The sequence below is a fragment of the Penicillium robsamsonii genome (assembly GCF_028829455.1).
Source record: "Penicillium robsamsonii strain IBT 29466 chromosome Unknown utg000002l_segment0_segment0, whole genome shotgun sequence".
Classification (NCBI taxonomy): domain Eukaryota; kingdom Fungi; phylum Ascomycota; class Eurotiomycetes; order Eurotiales; family Aspergillaceae; genus Penicillium; species Penicillium robsamsonii.
Window position 1 is genome coordinate 3,575,103 of NW_026643220.1, and position 12,188 is coordinate 3,587,290.

The 12,188-nt window shown below is 49.0% G+C and overlaps 6 protein-coding genes across 6 annotated transcripts; 3 read left to right on the forward strand and 3 right to left on the reverse strand.

Moving 5' to 3' along the window:
- Nucleotides 1-339: 339 nt before the first annotated feature.
- On the forward strand, nt 340-1,979 carry N7447_004598 (Major facilitator superfamily domain general substrate transporter; the record flags this gene model as incomplete). Its single annotated transcript, XM_057228873.1, has 3 exons — nt 340-555; nt 625-1,119; nt 1,179-1,979. The coding sequence occupies 3 exons, from the start codon at nt 340-342 to the stop codon at nt 1,977-1,979; spliced, it is 1,512 nt and encodes a 503-aa protein (XP_057088214.1).
- A 522-nt stretch (nt 1,980-2,501) lies between these two features.
- N7447_004599 (cytochrome P450) lies at nt 2,502-4,300 on the reverse strand (the record flags this gene model as incomplete). The annotated part of the gene is made up of 4 exons (XM_057228874.1): nt 2,502-3,116; nt 3,172-3,556; nt 3,611-4,050; nt 4,100-4,300. The coding sequence occupies 4 exons, from the start codon at nt 4,298-4,300 to the stop codon at nt 2,502-2,504; spliced, it is 1,641 nt and encodes a 546-aa protein (XP_057088215.1).
- Nucleotides 4,301-4,948: 648 nt separating this feature from the next.
- Nucleotides 4,949-6,005, forward strand: N7447_004600 (uncharacterized protein; the record flags this gene model as incomplete). Its single annotated transcript, XM_057228875.1, has 2 exons — nt 4,949-5,667; nt 5,723-6,005. 2 exons carry the CDS (start codon nt 4,949-4,951, stop codon nt 6,003-6,005), a joined length of 1,002 nt encoding a protein of 333 aa, XP_057088216.1.
- A 272-nt stretch (nt 6,006-6,277) lies between these two features.
- Nucleotides 6,278-7,396, reverse strand: N7447_004601 (lipase/thioesterase family protein; the record flags this gene model as incomplete). Its single annotated transcript, XM_057228876.1, has 2 exons — nt 6,278-6,999; nt 7,051-7,396. The coding sequence occupies 2 exons, from the start codon at nt 7,394-7,396 to the stop codon at nt 6,278-6,280; spliced, it is 1,068 nt and encodes a 355-aa protein (XP_057088217.1).
- A 432-nt stretch (nt 7,397-7,828) lies between these two features.
- Nucleotides 7,829-9,322, forward strand: N7447_004602 (flavin-containing monooxygenase; the record flags this gene model as incomplete). Its single annotated transcript, XM_057228877.1, has 1 exon — nt 7,829-9,322. One exon carries the CDS (start codon nt 7,829-7,831, stop codon nt 9,320-9,322), a length of 1,494 nt encoding a protein of 497 aa, XP_057088218.1.
- Nucleotides 9,323-9,527: 205 nt separating this feature from the next.
- N7447_004603 (lipase family protein) lies at nt 9,528-10,571 on the reverse strand (the record flags this gene model as incomplete). Its single annotated transcript, XM_057228878.1, has 3 exons — nt 9,528-9,872; nt 9,932-10,425; nt 10,487-10,571. The coding sequence occupies 3 exons, from the start codon at nt 10,569-10,571 to the stop codon at nt 9,528-9,530; spliced, it is 924 nt and encodes a 307-aa protein (XP_057088219.1).
- Nucleotides 10,572-12,188: the final 1,617 nt, after the last annotated feature.

Here is a 12,188-nt window from a genome sequence, read left to right on the forward strand (position 1 = left end):
AATCTGAGTGGCATGCCGGCTGAGAACATATCCGCCCCCTGTCTTTGGTCAAATGTATCATGACTTGTTAGGAATGGCCCCGGATTCAGAATCCTAGTGTCCTGCTTCCAATGCTTGTAACACTTGCAAAATGCCTCCAATCTGGGGAAGATGAATCCACACCCCGTTCCCCCCACACCCCAGATCCCCGGAAGGGCGGAGTACGGGGAAAGGACGGGATCCCAGATTTTACGGGGTCTCTGCTATAAGAACGACTTATAGTTTTTCGACTTTTTCTTCTTTCTTCTTCTTTTCGTCTGTGCTATTATCTTCCCACAGATCCTAGCTTTCATATTCAACATGGAGAAGATGGATAGTCAACATCAGCACATTGAAGGTGCAAATGCTAGCCAAGTGATGGAGTCTGCAAAGAAATGCGATTTCTACGTAGAAGATCGAGTCGCTCATCTATCCGAGGAACATCGCAATTATCTTCTTGCAAAGCACGGAACGCTGGATTTGGATCCTATCCCTGATATGACCGATGCCGATCCATACAATTGGCCGAGATGGAGGGTGAGAGACCATTCAGCCCCTATCATCAATTTACACTTGGTCCATGTTTCTAATGTGATGGTTCGATAGAAAAACTTGAATTTAACCCTAGTGGCCTTCCACGCCATGATGGGTACATTCACTGCCTCGTCAATCCAATCTGCGTTCGAAAATATCTCCGAAGATCTCGACATCAGTATGCAGCGAACTAGCTACCTCGTCTCCCTCTTCATTGCCGTGCTAGGTGGTGCGCCTCTTTTCTGGCGTCCGCTGTGTAATCGCTATGGTCGCCGCCCCATTTTTCTGATCTCGTTGATCTGTAGCTTGATTGGAAATATTGGCTGTGCGAAGAGTCCTTCCTATGCAACCATGGCTCTCTCCCGCGCAATTTGTGCCTTCTTTATCAGCCCTGCAGCTGCTATTGGCAGTGCCGTTGTCGCGGAGACTTTCTTCCGGAAAGATCGTGCTCGCTGCATGGGTGCGTGGACGCTAATGGTTACTCTGGGTGTCCCTGCTGCTCCGTTTATCTTTGGTTTCGTTGCTTTGCGTGTGGGTTATCGCTGGATTTACTATATCCTTGCAATTGTGAGTATTCAACCCCCGTCCCCGGGAGATCGGCCCGTCTAACCATTCACTTCAAACAGGTCAACGCAATCCAATTCGCCACCTACTTCTTATTCGGATCGGAATCCCTCTACGTTCGCGACAATGTCCCTGCCAATAATGTCACTGCCGCCAAACAGAGCTTATTCAAATTCAGCCGCATCGACCCTGCACCGCTGAGACTCTGGGACTTCGTCCAGCCCCTGAGCTATGTGATGAAGCCATGTGTGATCATCCCAGCCGCCGCCTACGCAATGGTCTTCCTCTGGGGCAGTATCGCACTCACAATCGAGATCTCCCAGGTCTACCCTTCCAAATTTGGCCTGAACACCCAGCAGGTCGGTTTGCAATTTCTCGCTATTATCATCGGGTCTGTCATTGGTGAACAGATTGGCGGGTTTATTTCCGATCGCTGGATGCTTATGCGCCAAAGGCGGACCGGAGAACCATCCCCGCCGGAACACCGTCTTTGGTTGAGTTATATTGGCCATGCTTTGACGATTTGTGGTATTGTGGTTTTTGCTATCGAGATCCGGGATTCGGGCGGTGTATGGAATATCGCTCCCATCATGGGCGCTGCTATTGCCGCTGGTGGTAATCAAATCGTTACTACGGTTGATATTACTTATGCGGTTGATTGTTACCGCGAGGATGCTGCCAGTGTGGGTGTTTTCATTACCTTTGTTCGGCAAACTTGGGGCTTCATTGGCCCTTTCTGGTTCCCAGAGATGTTCGAGGTTGTTGGCTGGGCTGGTGGTGCCGGTATTGCCGTTGCGCTCATGGTTGGTGTCAGTGTTATTCCGACTATCTTGGTGCAATGGCGAGGAGCTTCCTGGCGTTGATTGCGGAGGACATATAATTGCTCTTTTTATCAACTAAACAAGAGGATGTAGATGCTCACACAGTAGAAAGTGGCACTGCCCACGTTTCAATCTACTCAATAGTATTTGAATATGGAATACTCTATATTGGTGGTACTGTGTAATACTATATTGTCACAATTCTGCTTAAATCGAGTACACTCTATGCCGAATCCTAGTTTTTCTATTGTTTTCGGCACAGAAGCCCCCCTATACCGGTGAACATCTTGGTAATGGCTGTCAATTTTCTGCTCGGGGCTAGGTCGGGGATAAACAAATAGCTAGGAACCGTTAAGAAGATGCGGAGATATGCATTATGCATCCTACCATCAAGTGGAGTGTCAAATGAGCTGCATACCCTGAACTGGCCTGGATATGTAGACCGCCATAGAATACTAGAGATAATAGCCGTGGACTGCTATCATCCAGCGCCCCCTGCTTTACCCGTGTCTGAATTCCTACCAATTTACATATAACAAATCGTAAATCATCAACTCAATATCACTACCACCCATCAACCCTCCGCATCCTCAAATGCATCCCTTCAACCGGCTTAATAGTAACAGCCCCGGCAACATGAATCGCTTGCTTGGGATCCTGCATTTCAAACGAAAACCGTCCAACAACACCGGCAACCGCACACCGCAACTCTGCACGCGCAAAGTCCTTTCCAATACAAGATCTCTGTCCATGTAGGAACGTAATCTGTGCAAAATTCGTCGATGCCCCGCCATTATTGTTCGGGATACAGTGTCCGTTCTTGTCCGTGTCGATCCATCGCTCGGGCACAAACTCTTCCCCGTTTTCGCCCCAGAAGAGTGGGCTCCGGTTTATCGCCCACGGGCACAAAATCACCCGTGTCCCCTTTGGGATGTACTTTCCCGCTACAACGGTGTTGCGGACTGCTTCGCGGATTGTTGTTGGGACTGTCGGGTACAGGCGGAGGACTTCTTGGCAGACGCCGTTTAGCAGAGGAAGGGATTCGAGGTCTTGGTAGGCTATCGGGCTGTTGCCTGATGGGACCTTGGAGCGGATTTCATCGCGGAGGCGAGTCTGGTATTCTGGATGGAGATGGAGGAGGTAGCAGGCCCAGGTCAAGGCACTGGCCGTGGTTTCGTGCTGTAAGGGTCAGCTATTCGCTCATCTAGTAATGCAGTTGCATTGGATTACTCACCCCGGCAGCCAAAAATGTCAACATTTGATCCACCAACTCCGTATCCGAGAAATCCCCACCAAGCATCATCGTCCCCAGAATATCAGCCTCGAGATCTTGAGCAGAAACCTTTGATCCAGCAAGACTAGCTCGCTTCTCACGTACAATCTCATCGCATGTACTGCGCAGGTATGCCGTCTCGGCAGTCAGTACGTCGTTCATCCGCCACGGCACACGTCTCGCCATCCACTGCGGTAGTGCAAAGTTCATTACCAGGAACGCCATCTTCTCCTTGGTTGGCTCGAGGATCTTTGCGAAGCTGTCGGCCACTTTGTTTCGTTTGTTATGTAACGAGCCAAAGTCACGCCCCATTGCTATAGGCCCGATTATGTCGAGTGTGAGACGACTGCATACTTGTTAGTATATAATGCGATGTTTGAATGCGATGTTCGATATGTACCTCGCCCACTCGGCCATTTCAACCTTGCCCTCTCGGTCCTCTGGACTTGTTCCATCCATCGGATGCACCGTGATTTCTTTCTCTAGTTCATCCAGTAACTGTCCCGTCTTGCTCCACATGAGCGAATACATCGAGCGGATATTCTTAATATTGAACGCGGGTGTGAGCGCTTTGCGCTGCTTCTTGTGTGCTACACCCTCCGAGGTAATCATTCCGAAGCCGATGATCCGCGCGAGGAAGTTGCGCATGCGCCATGGCTTCTCAAAGTCGTATGTGTTTGTGCTCATCACATCTAACAGGGCCTGGTGGTTAGTTGGGATCACATAGCTTTGATTGAATGTGTCGCGCATGTGAATGAGGCCTTCATTTGGGACGGCTTTCATCCACCGGAGGGGTTTTGTTCCTCGTGGTGAGTCGAAGATGAGTTCTATATGCGAGCCCTGTGTGCGCTTAGTACTGGTATATTTTTATCCTTGCTTTTGTTCCTACCTGGACTTTCGGTAGATGCCGCACCGGGCTTAGTATGAATGGCCATATTATTACACCGTAGAAGACTTTTAGGAGGATGTTTACTGCGAGTGCGACGAGACAGATTCTTTGGAAGGTATTGTCGGTGAAGACAGTGCGTTGGAGGAAATATGCCTCGGCAAAGGTGAATACACCCACTGCCAGCATACTGTCGCCGGCCATGTTTGGTTTCTTTGAATCGAGTTGAAAGAGATACAAGCCTCGGATCCAGTCGAGGCTCATATACCCCCATTTTCGGCATCGGAAATGCCCCACAGAGATCGGCACTCCCTGTTGGGGTGACCAATGCGAGACCTCGGCTCTATGAACTACCATTATTTGGATCTGCATGTTAGCGTGTAGATTTGTCATATGAATGGGAAGCTTTCACTAGGCATATACGCAATGCTTGTGAAATTAGGCTTAACTAGTCCATTGAGAAACAGCCGAGTCATGCATGTCATCGAAAGTGCAACCTAGAATCTATCTGCCCAGACTACATCAAGGAAAATAGGAGAACGAAGTTGTAATTAGGGCTGGAATAATGCGGGGATGCCAAGAGACATGTGAAAAAGAGATGCGAGATGTCAACGACATTTCAAAGACATTTCTCAACAGTATTCAAAGTCTAAATGAAGATGTTGTCGATCTCTTGTCGATCTCTGTTCATCTCTCGCATTAATTTCCTTGGTGGGAAACCGTTGGAATGTGAAGCCTCGGCTAGATACGATGCTAAATGTACTATCCTTAATAGCCTTATTATCCTGAATATTATCCGATCGTTTGTACCTTCCCCAAACTTCAACCTCACTTCATACTCAAACCGCAATAATGTCGACCCTTGACCTTATCACCAAATACGCCGAAACAGCTCTATCCCACCTCCCAGAGCCCACCCAACTTTTTTTCCGCAATCCAACAGCCCAAAAGGCTCTGGGCGTTATCGCCGGCCTCGTCCTGCTCCGCGCTACAAACCGCTTCTTTTCAAAACGCAGTCTGCAAAACTGGACCTCCAACCACCCATGGATTCCAGCCCGCGAGCTCATCTTGCTCACCGGCGGCTGCAGCGGAATCGGCAAGCAAGTCATGGAAGACCTAGCGCGCACAGGCGTGCGCGTAATCATCCTCGATATTAATGAGCCAACATTCACACTCCCCGCCAACGTCACCTTCTACAAGGCGAATATCACTTCCTCGGCTGATATCGCCGATGTGGCGCGCACAATCCGTGATAACCACGGCGAGCCCACAGTTTTGATTAATAACGCGGGCGTGGGACATGAGGGGACCATCCTCGAGGAGCCCGAGGAGAAGATTCGCCAGACTTTCGAGGTGAACACCATTTCCCATTTCCTGATGGTTAAGGAGTTCTTGCCGGCTATGGTCAAGGCGAATCATGGTCATGTTGTTACGGTTGCTAGTATGGCGAGCTTTGTGGTGCTCGGTGAGATAGTGGATTATTGTTGCACCAAGGCTAGTGCGCTTGCTTTCCACGAGGGACTGCGTCAGGAATTGAAGCATTGGTATAATGCGCCTAACGTGCGCACTAGGTGAGTTGCTGAGTTATTGGATGGTACCTGTGGAGTTTCTGCTGATTGTTTCAAGTGTGATTCACCCCTTGTGGGTGCGTACGCCCATGATCAAGATGCTCACGGATCACGAGGCGCATTTAAGACAGCCTATCATGACCCCCCAGGTCGTATCGGAGGCTATCTGTAAGCAGATCTTGACTCAGACCAGTGGCCAGGTTATCTTGCCTGCTAGTCAGTCGATGGCTAGTTTGGTGCGTGCTATGCCGGCTTGGATGCAGGAGGGAGTGCGCACTTTCGCGTCGAACGCGTTGATTAAGATGCGTGTTGCGCAGCAAGCGGAGGAGAAGGCCCAGTAAATTCTTCTTCTTTTTTTTTGGGAAAAGATGGACGATATGATTATAATCCCTATTTCGAATGGGGCTAATGTACATGGTATTGAAAGTTAAAGAAATATCACAGGCTGGTCCATGGAGTTATAATGTTTTCAAGTCATAGCCGTGGACATAATATTTGAATATTACTGTATAAAACATTCTGGCCATGTCTTCGATATGTACTCAATCCATTCCAGTATGTGCTCAATGTATTATGTACTCAATCAGTATGTACATCATTGCTATATACAAAATTACATCAACTCGGCCAAAAATGCCTCCACCTTCTTCCCCTGCTCCGTCTTGGTGTTAACTCTCATCTCCAAATGATAAACCGGCGCAACATGACACTCTCCTTGGCCGACAAACAACTCCACATTCTCAAAGCCCGCTTTAAATTTCCCCGCGAAGTCCTGAATCAAAGGCAACATGATCTCATTCCCGCCTCCCGTAATCAAAACTGAATTCACTGGGAAAGTGGTAAACCAATCTGCGGGTGCAGTCGACAGATCAGTGTAATAGTCTCGCTTGCCAGATCCAATATAGGCTGTCGCCCAGGGTCTCGCAACTGCCTGGGTGATGATATCACCGCCGTCATAGACCTTGACACCCGGGAATTCTGTATCGAGAAGTGTCCAGGGGGCGATCATTACTGCGCCACCCAGGTTGCTGTGCAGCGGCAGAACATCGATCTCTGCATGTGGGTGGGCCAGGTGAGAGAGGACTCCACCAACCAGGTTCCCGCCTGCAGAGTCGCCACCCAGGAACACCGTGGACGGGTCGCGGTTTGGTTGCGAGAGAATGTATCGTAGACAGTCCACGGCTTGTCGCAGTTGTGTCGGGTAGACTGCGATTGGGGCTAGCGTGTAGGTCAGACTGAAGACCGCGACGCTTTTGCCTGCTGCTTTGAGATCGCGCACCAGCTGGGCATAGAATTTGAAATAGCCCATATTGGCGGGGAGTCCGAACCCACCCCCTGAATGATGTGGTCAGCTTGGTTTTCTTTGTGCTAGCTTTGTGTACATACCGTGATACCAGATGATCACGTTGTCGGCATTTCGATCGCCCACCCAGTGGCCCAATGCGCCATCGCCCAATTGAACAGACTCGGGCACTCCGCCTGTCGACTTGGAGTATTGTTCATAGATCTTGAGGTCTGGGGGGAGGAGGTATTGCATCTGACTGGCAGTCATCCGCGCGCTCGTCTTGCGGAATATCGCATATCCCAAATGAAGAGACAAAGTCTTGGCTTGGCGCTCGGTGCGCCAGAAACCAGTTAGAATAGCATAGATGCAAGCGACCAGGATGGAGCCCACGGCTGGGAAGAAGTCCAGTTTCTCCTTTAGGGAGAGCTTCACTTTGGCGAGAGACATTGTTGAACATTGATGAGTGTGCCAGGCCATCAGTATATAGAGGAACTGTCGATCTTTCGCAAGGTTATCCTAATTGGGATATTGCCGAGGTTCGGTATGGTAAATATCTTCATTGCTCTGATTTTGTATATAGATGTATGGGATATATAGATGTATTCTGTCCATGTATATATTTCTATATAGATCTTATATTCAATCTGTGTAACTTTTATAACCATATTTTTATTCTTATATAAATATATACATAATATATATACATGAATACAAAGAACATGCATGGAATTCTCCCCGATCTCCCCGTGAAGATTAAGTTCCGTGCTGTTTACCCCAAGTAGTTACGATCTGCTGACAGCGTGAAGCCGAGGTGTCGACTTCTCATATAACTTCAATGCTCGTGCTGTCTACTCACTGGAATTCCCACTGGCATCCATCATGGACAAAATGAATGAAAAACAATTCGATGTTATCATCGTGGGTGCTGGTATCTCCGGCATCAACGCCGCCTATCGCGTCCAAACACAACTTCCCGGCTACACCTACACCATCCTTGAAGCTCGCACCGAACTAGGGGGTACTTGGGATCTTTTCAAGTATCCTGGGATTCGTTCTGACTCTGATCTTTTCACCTTTGGCTTCCAATTCAACCCTTGGTCCCGTGATAACCCCATCGCCGAGGGTTCTGCCATCAAGGAGTACGTGCGCGACACAACAACCAAATATGGCATCGACAAACACATCCTCTATAACCATCGCCTGTCATCAGCAGACTGGTCCTCCGATGAAAACACCTGGTCGCTCGCCGTCGAGCATAATGACTCTGAGCAAATCTACACCGCCCGCTACGTGATCTTCGGCACGGGCTACTACAACTACAAGGATCCCCTGAATCCCGACATTCCTGGCCTGGACGCCTTCCAGGGCCAGATTGTCCACCCACAGTTCTGGCCCGAGGACCTCCAGTACAAGGACAAGAAGATCGTGATCATCGGATCCGGCGCGACCGCCATCACTCTCCTCCCCAATCTCGCCGACCATGCCGCCCGTGTCACAATGCTTCAGCGCAGCCCAACCTACATTCTCTCCCTCCCAAACCGCTCAAGCAGCCGCTGGCTCTCCTACATCCTCCCCAATGCCCTGTATACCAGGTTGCAGCGCATGATCTACATCTACACTAATCGCATCTTCTTCCTCTTCTGCCAGCGCTTCCCGAATTTCTCCCGCTGGCTGCTCAAATTGAATGTGCGCAAGCAATTGCCCAGTCATATCCCCCACGACCCACATTTCAAGCCCCAATACAACCCCTGGGAGCAGCGATTGTGTGTTTGTCCCGACGGTGATCTGTTCCGCAGTCTCCGACAGGGCAAGGCGGATATCAAGACTGACACGATTCGGGAAGTGACAAAGAATAGCATCATCTTGAATTCGGGCGAGCAGCTCGACGCAGATATTATCATCACTGCCACTGGCTTGCGCTTGCAGATCGCAGGTGGTTCGGCGCTGTCTGTGGATGGGAAGAAAGTTGATGCGGGTGACAAGTATCTGTGGAATGGAGTCATGCTCCAGGATCTGCCCAATGCCGCTTTCGTGATTGGGTATACTAATGCCTCATGGACTCTCGGTGCGGATGCTACAGCGCAGTTTGTCTGTCGCTTGCTCAAGGAGCTGGAGTCGCGCAAGTTGATCGCTGCCGTTCCCCGTCTGAAGGAAAAGGATGCTGCCACGCTCCAGGACCGTCCTCTCTTGAACCTCAAGTCGACTTATATATCGGTCGCTGAGAGCGTCTTACCCAAGGCTGCAGACCGTGGTCCGTGGAAGCCGCGTGATCACTACTTGAAGGACATCAAGTTTGCTCAGAGTGGTGATATCGACACCGGACTGGAGTTTGTGCCAGGGCCGAGTCTGCGTCTGCGCCCCAAGATGTCGTGATGTACGTTTATGATATGATACCGCGCTAACTATGATTTGGGTTCTCTGATTCGGTGCATGGCGTCTGAGGAGGCTTAGTATTCAGTACACAATATATTCATTCCTGTTCTTTGTACAATCTCCCCTCGATCCTAGTTCAGCAGGACCATGCTGTCTGCGAAGTAAATAAGTGCAGGGCCCTCTCCTACGGTATTGCCCGATCGGCTTATGACGATGCATCTATCGGAGCCGCGCAGACACTCATATTCCCAAAATACCACCCATGTTCAGGATTCGGCCACCTCAAATCCCGAGCTGAACCAGCATTCCCCGCCCTGCTATTGATCCCTTCAACATACTGCACCCCATCAGCGGTGGTCTGCACCTCAGTCTCCTGAGTAATCCAGTATTCAGGCGAAGGCTGGCTCCAATCCAAGAACGGCAGATTGATCGGCACTTTCGGTACGGGGTCTGTAGTATGCGTGGCTCGGTAGATGCTGTTTGGCTGTTGCTGGTTTGTGATGAACTCAGCCAGTTTCATATTGCCTGGTTTGGGGGCTCCGAATGTCCACTGGTTTTTAGACGTTAGCTGGAATCTACATTCATTTCTTGATCTTCAACTTGACTTACAACGTCCAGACTGAACCCTTGCTTTCGAAGAACAGTCCCTGCCAGCGTTGCAATCCCCCCACCCAGACTGTGTCCGACAACGGTCAATCTATACCCCGGATATGCACTGGTTGCATCGTGAAGCTGGGCCGTCGCCTGGCTCGCTATTGCAGTCCAGTATACCCAGAACCCATGATGGGCTTTGCATCCGGTGCACACCTCACCAATCGGGGTGAGAGCGAGGTCAAGATCTGTCTTGCCGTCGCTTTCAGATACGGTTCCGCGGAACGTTATGAGTATCAGTTTCCGCGTGTGGTCTAGGGCGATGTAGCCGGTCGGCCCGTGGTCGCTATGGAATGTGTTGATTACCGTTGTGTTATCGGCTTCTACTAGTCCGCAAGTGCCGTAGTCGCAGGTTAGACGTTGGCCCGTGTGGTTGATGTTTTGGTCACAGGCCGATAGGGTGGCGAATTGGGAGAATAGGGTAAATCTTTCCAGTAGCTCAGTTGAGATTGCTGGTACATTTTCATCGTTAGATTGGACATGTGCTTTGTGCTTTTTGTATGTGAAACTTACCTCGGCGTGCTAATTGGGTAGGAGATGCAATGGCCATCATGCCAAGTGATAACATTGCTAGTATAGATGTTCTTGACCCAACCATATTGGATAAACTGGATATACAAATGGAGCATATATGCAGCTTGTATTGGACTGGTATATCCTGCAAGTGTGATTATTTGTCTATTTTTTTCCTGAGAGAGGAGCCCATATTTATAGACTTCCTTTTCCATCAACAATGCCAGCTCGCTCATGGAATGATAGTGGCTGTGGGGCTTAATAGTTCAATGCTATGCACTGTGATACATTTCTGTAGAGCTGACCGTAAAATCGCTAGCTGACTTGGCAGCGTTAATCCGTCTTGCACCCGGAGGATAACTCGATCTCAAGGTGGAACAGCCAATTAGGGTTATTGAAACAACCTCAATTCCCTGATACACCGAGGATGCCGTCGGGTAGCACCGGGAAAGCTTGCACTGCATTCTCATATATGCATCATTTATAGCTGTAGTAGATGCATTGTGATTAATGGCCCCCCTTACATTTTCGTGGTGTGTGACCTCCAATTCTTGGACATGGCGTAGCTGGACATTCTTGCACGTGTGACTGCAAAGTATGTACTAGGACGGCTAGATGCAAATCGTGTCGATCCTCTAGGACATGCAGCCTCGTTTTGGCTTCGTATGATTAAATCTGCATTTACTAGTAAATATCCTCCAATTGTATGCAATCGCTGGTTTTATTTGAATCTGCGTGCATATTATCACATCTCTATGCATGAATATGGAGTATCCTGTAACCTGGCCATCCTCCCCATGTAGATGCTTGATCTATTGGTAATGTAACATGACCGTCGATAATTGCTTTTCTGCACTTTTAAGCTGAGGAGAAGGTCCTCCAGCCCCTCATTGTTCCCATTATTGTGATATCAGAACGGACACGCGGAATTCTCAAGGTAACAACTTTCTAGGTATGTAGACATTACTTGACCTTTTGGTCTTGCTCTATACAACCACAAAATTTATCCATCTGCCTGCATTCTCGAACTGCAAAAGTCTTACCTCTGCAATTTGAAAAAATCACACGATGACTTGCCCTTCTCTTCATGCAGGCCTTCGTTCTATATCGCGATCAAGGCTAGTTCTTGTCCCAATATCCGACCATATGAAAATCAACAACCTATATGGACACGGTTTGACTTGGATGGTTATCCTGATTTATATCTTCAAAGCTATCCCCTTAACATGACCAGCGTGACTGAAACCATCTACCACTTCAACTTTGGCCCACTCCAATGAGAGCAGCGATGATGCGCACGGCTACCTCGCCGAGGGTTAAGCTGCCGCTCTCGTTCAGGGTATCACTGGCGGGTTGATCTTAGCCGATCCAGGGCGGACAGCGACTCATTGCCTGGGGGTCTTCCCCGGGGGAGTTTCGGGCGTGTAGTTTCGAAAGGATCAGGATTATATGAAAGAACGAGGTATATGAGATGTCTGCCATATGCGGGAGTTTCCTTGAGATTTGGTGTAAACCTCGCTATGAAGTGAGTATGGCTATAGCTACTTTCAGAAATAGAGTTAAAATCATACTTTCGAGGAAACGATAAGGTTAAACTTAAAAACTTGGGGAAATTAGAGGTTCCGGATGATGTAAATCAACACTTTATGTTATGCCGTTTTCTTATTACTTTCGAACACCTGGAAACTGGCGTTGGATATCC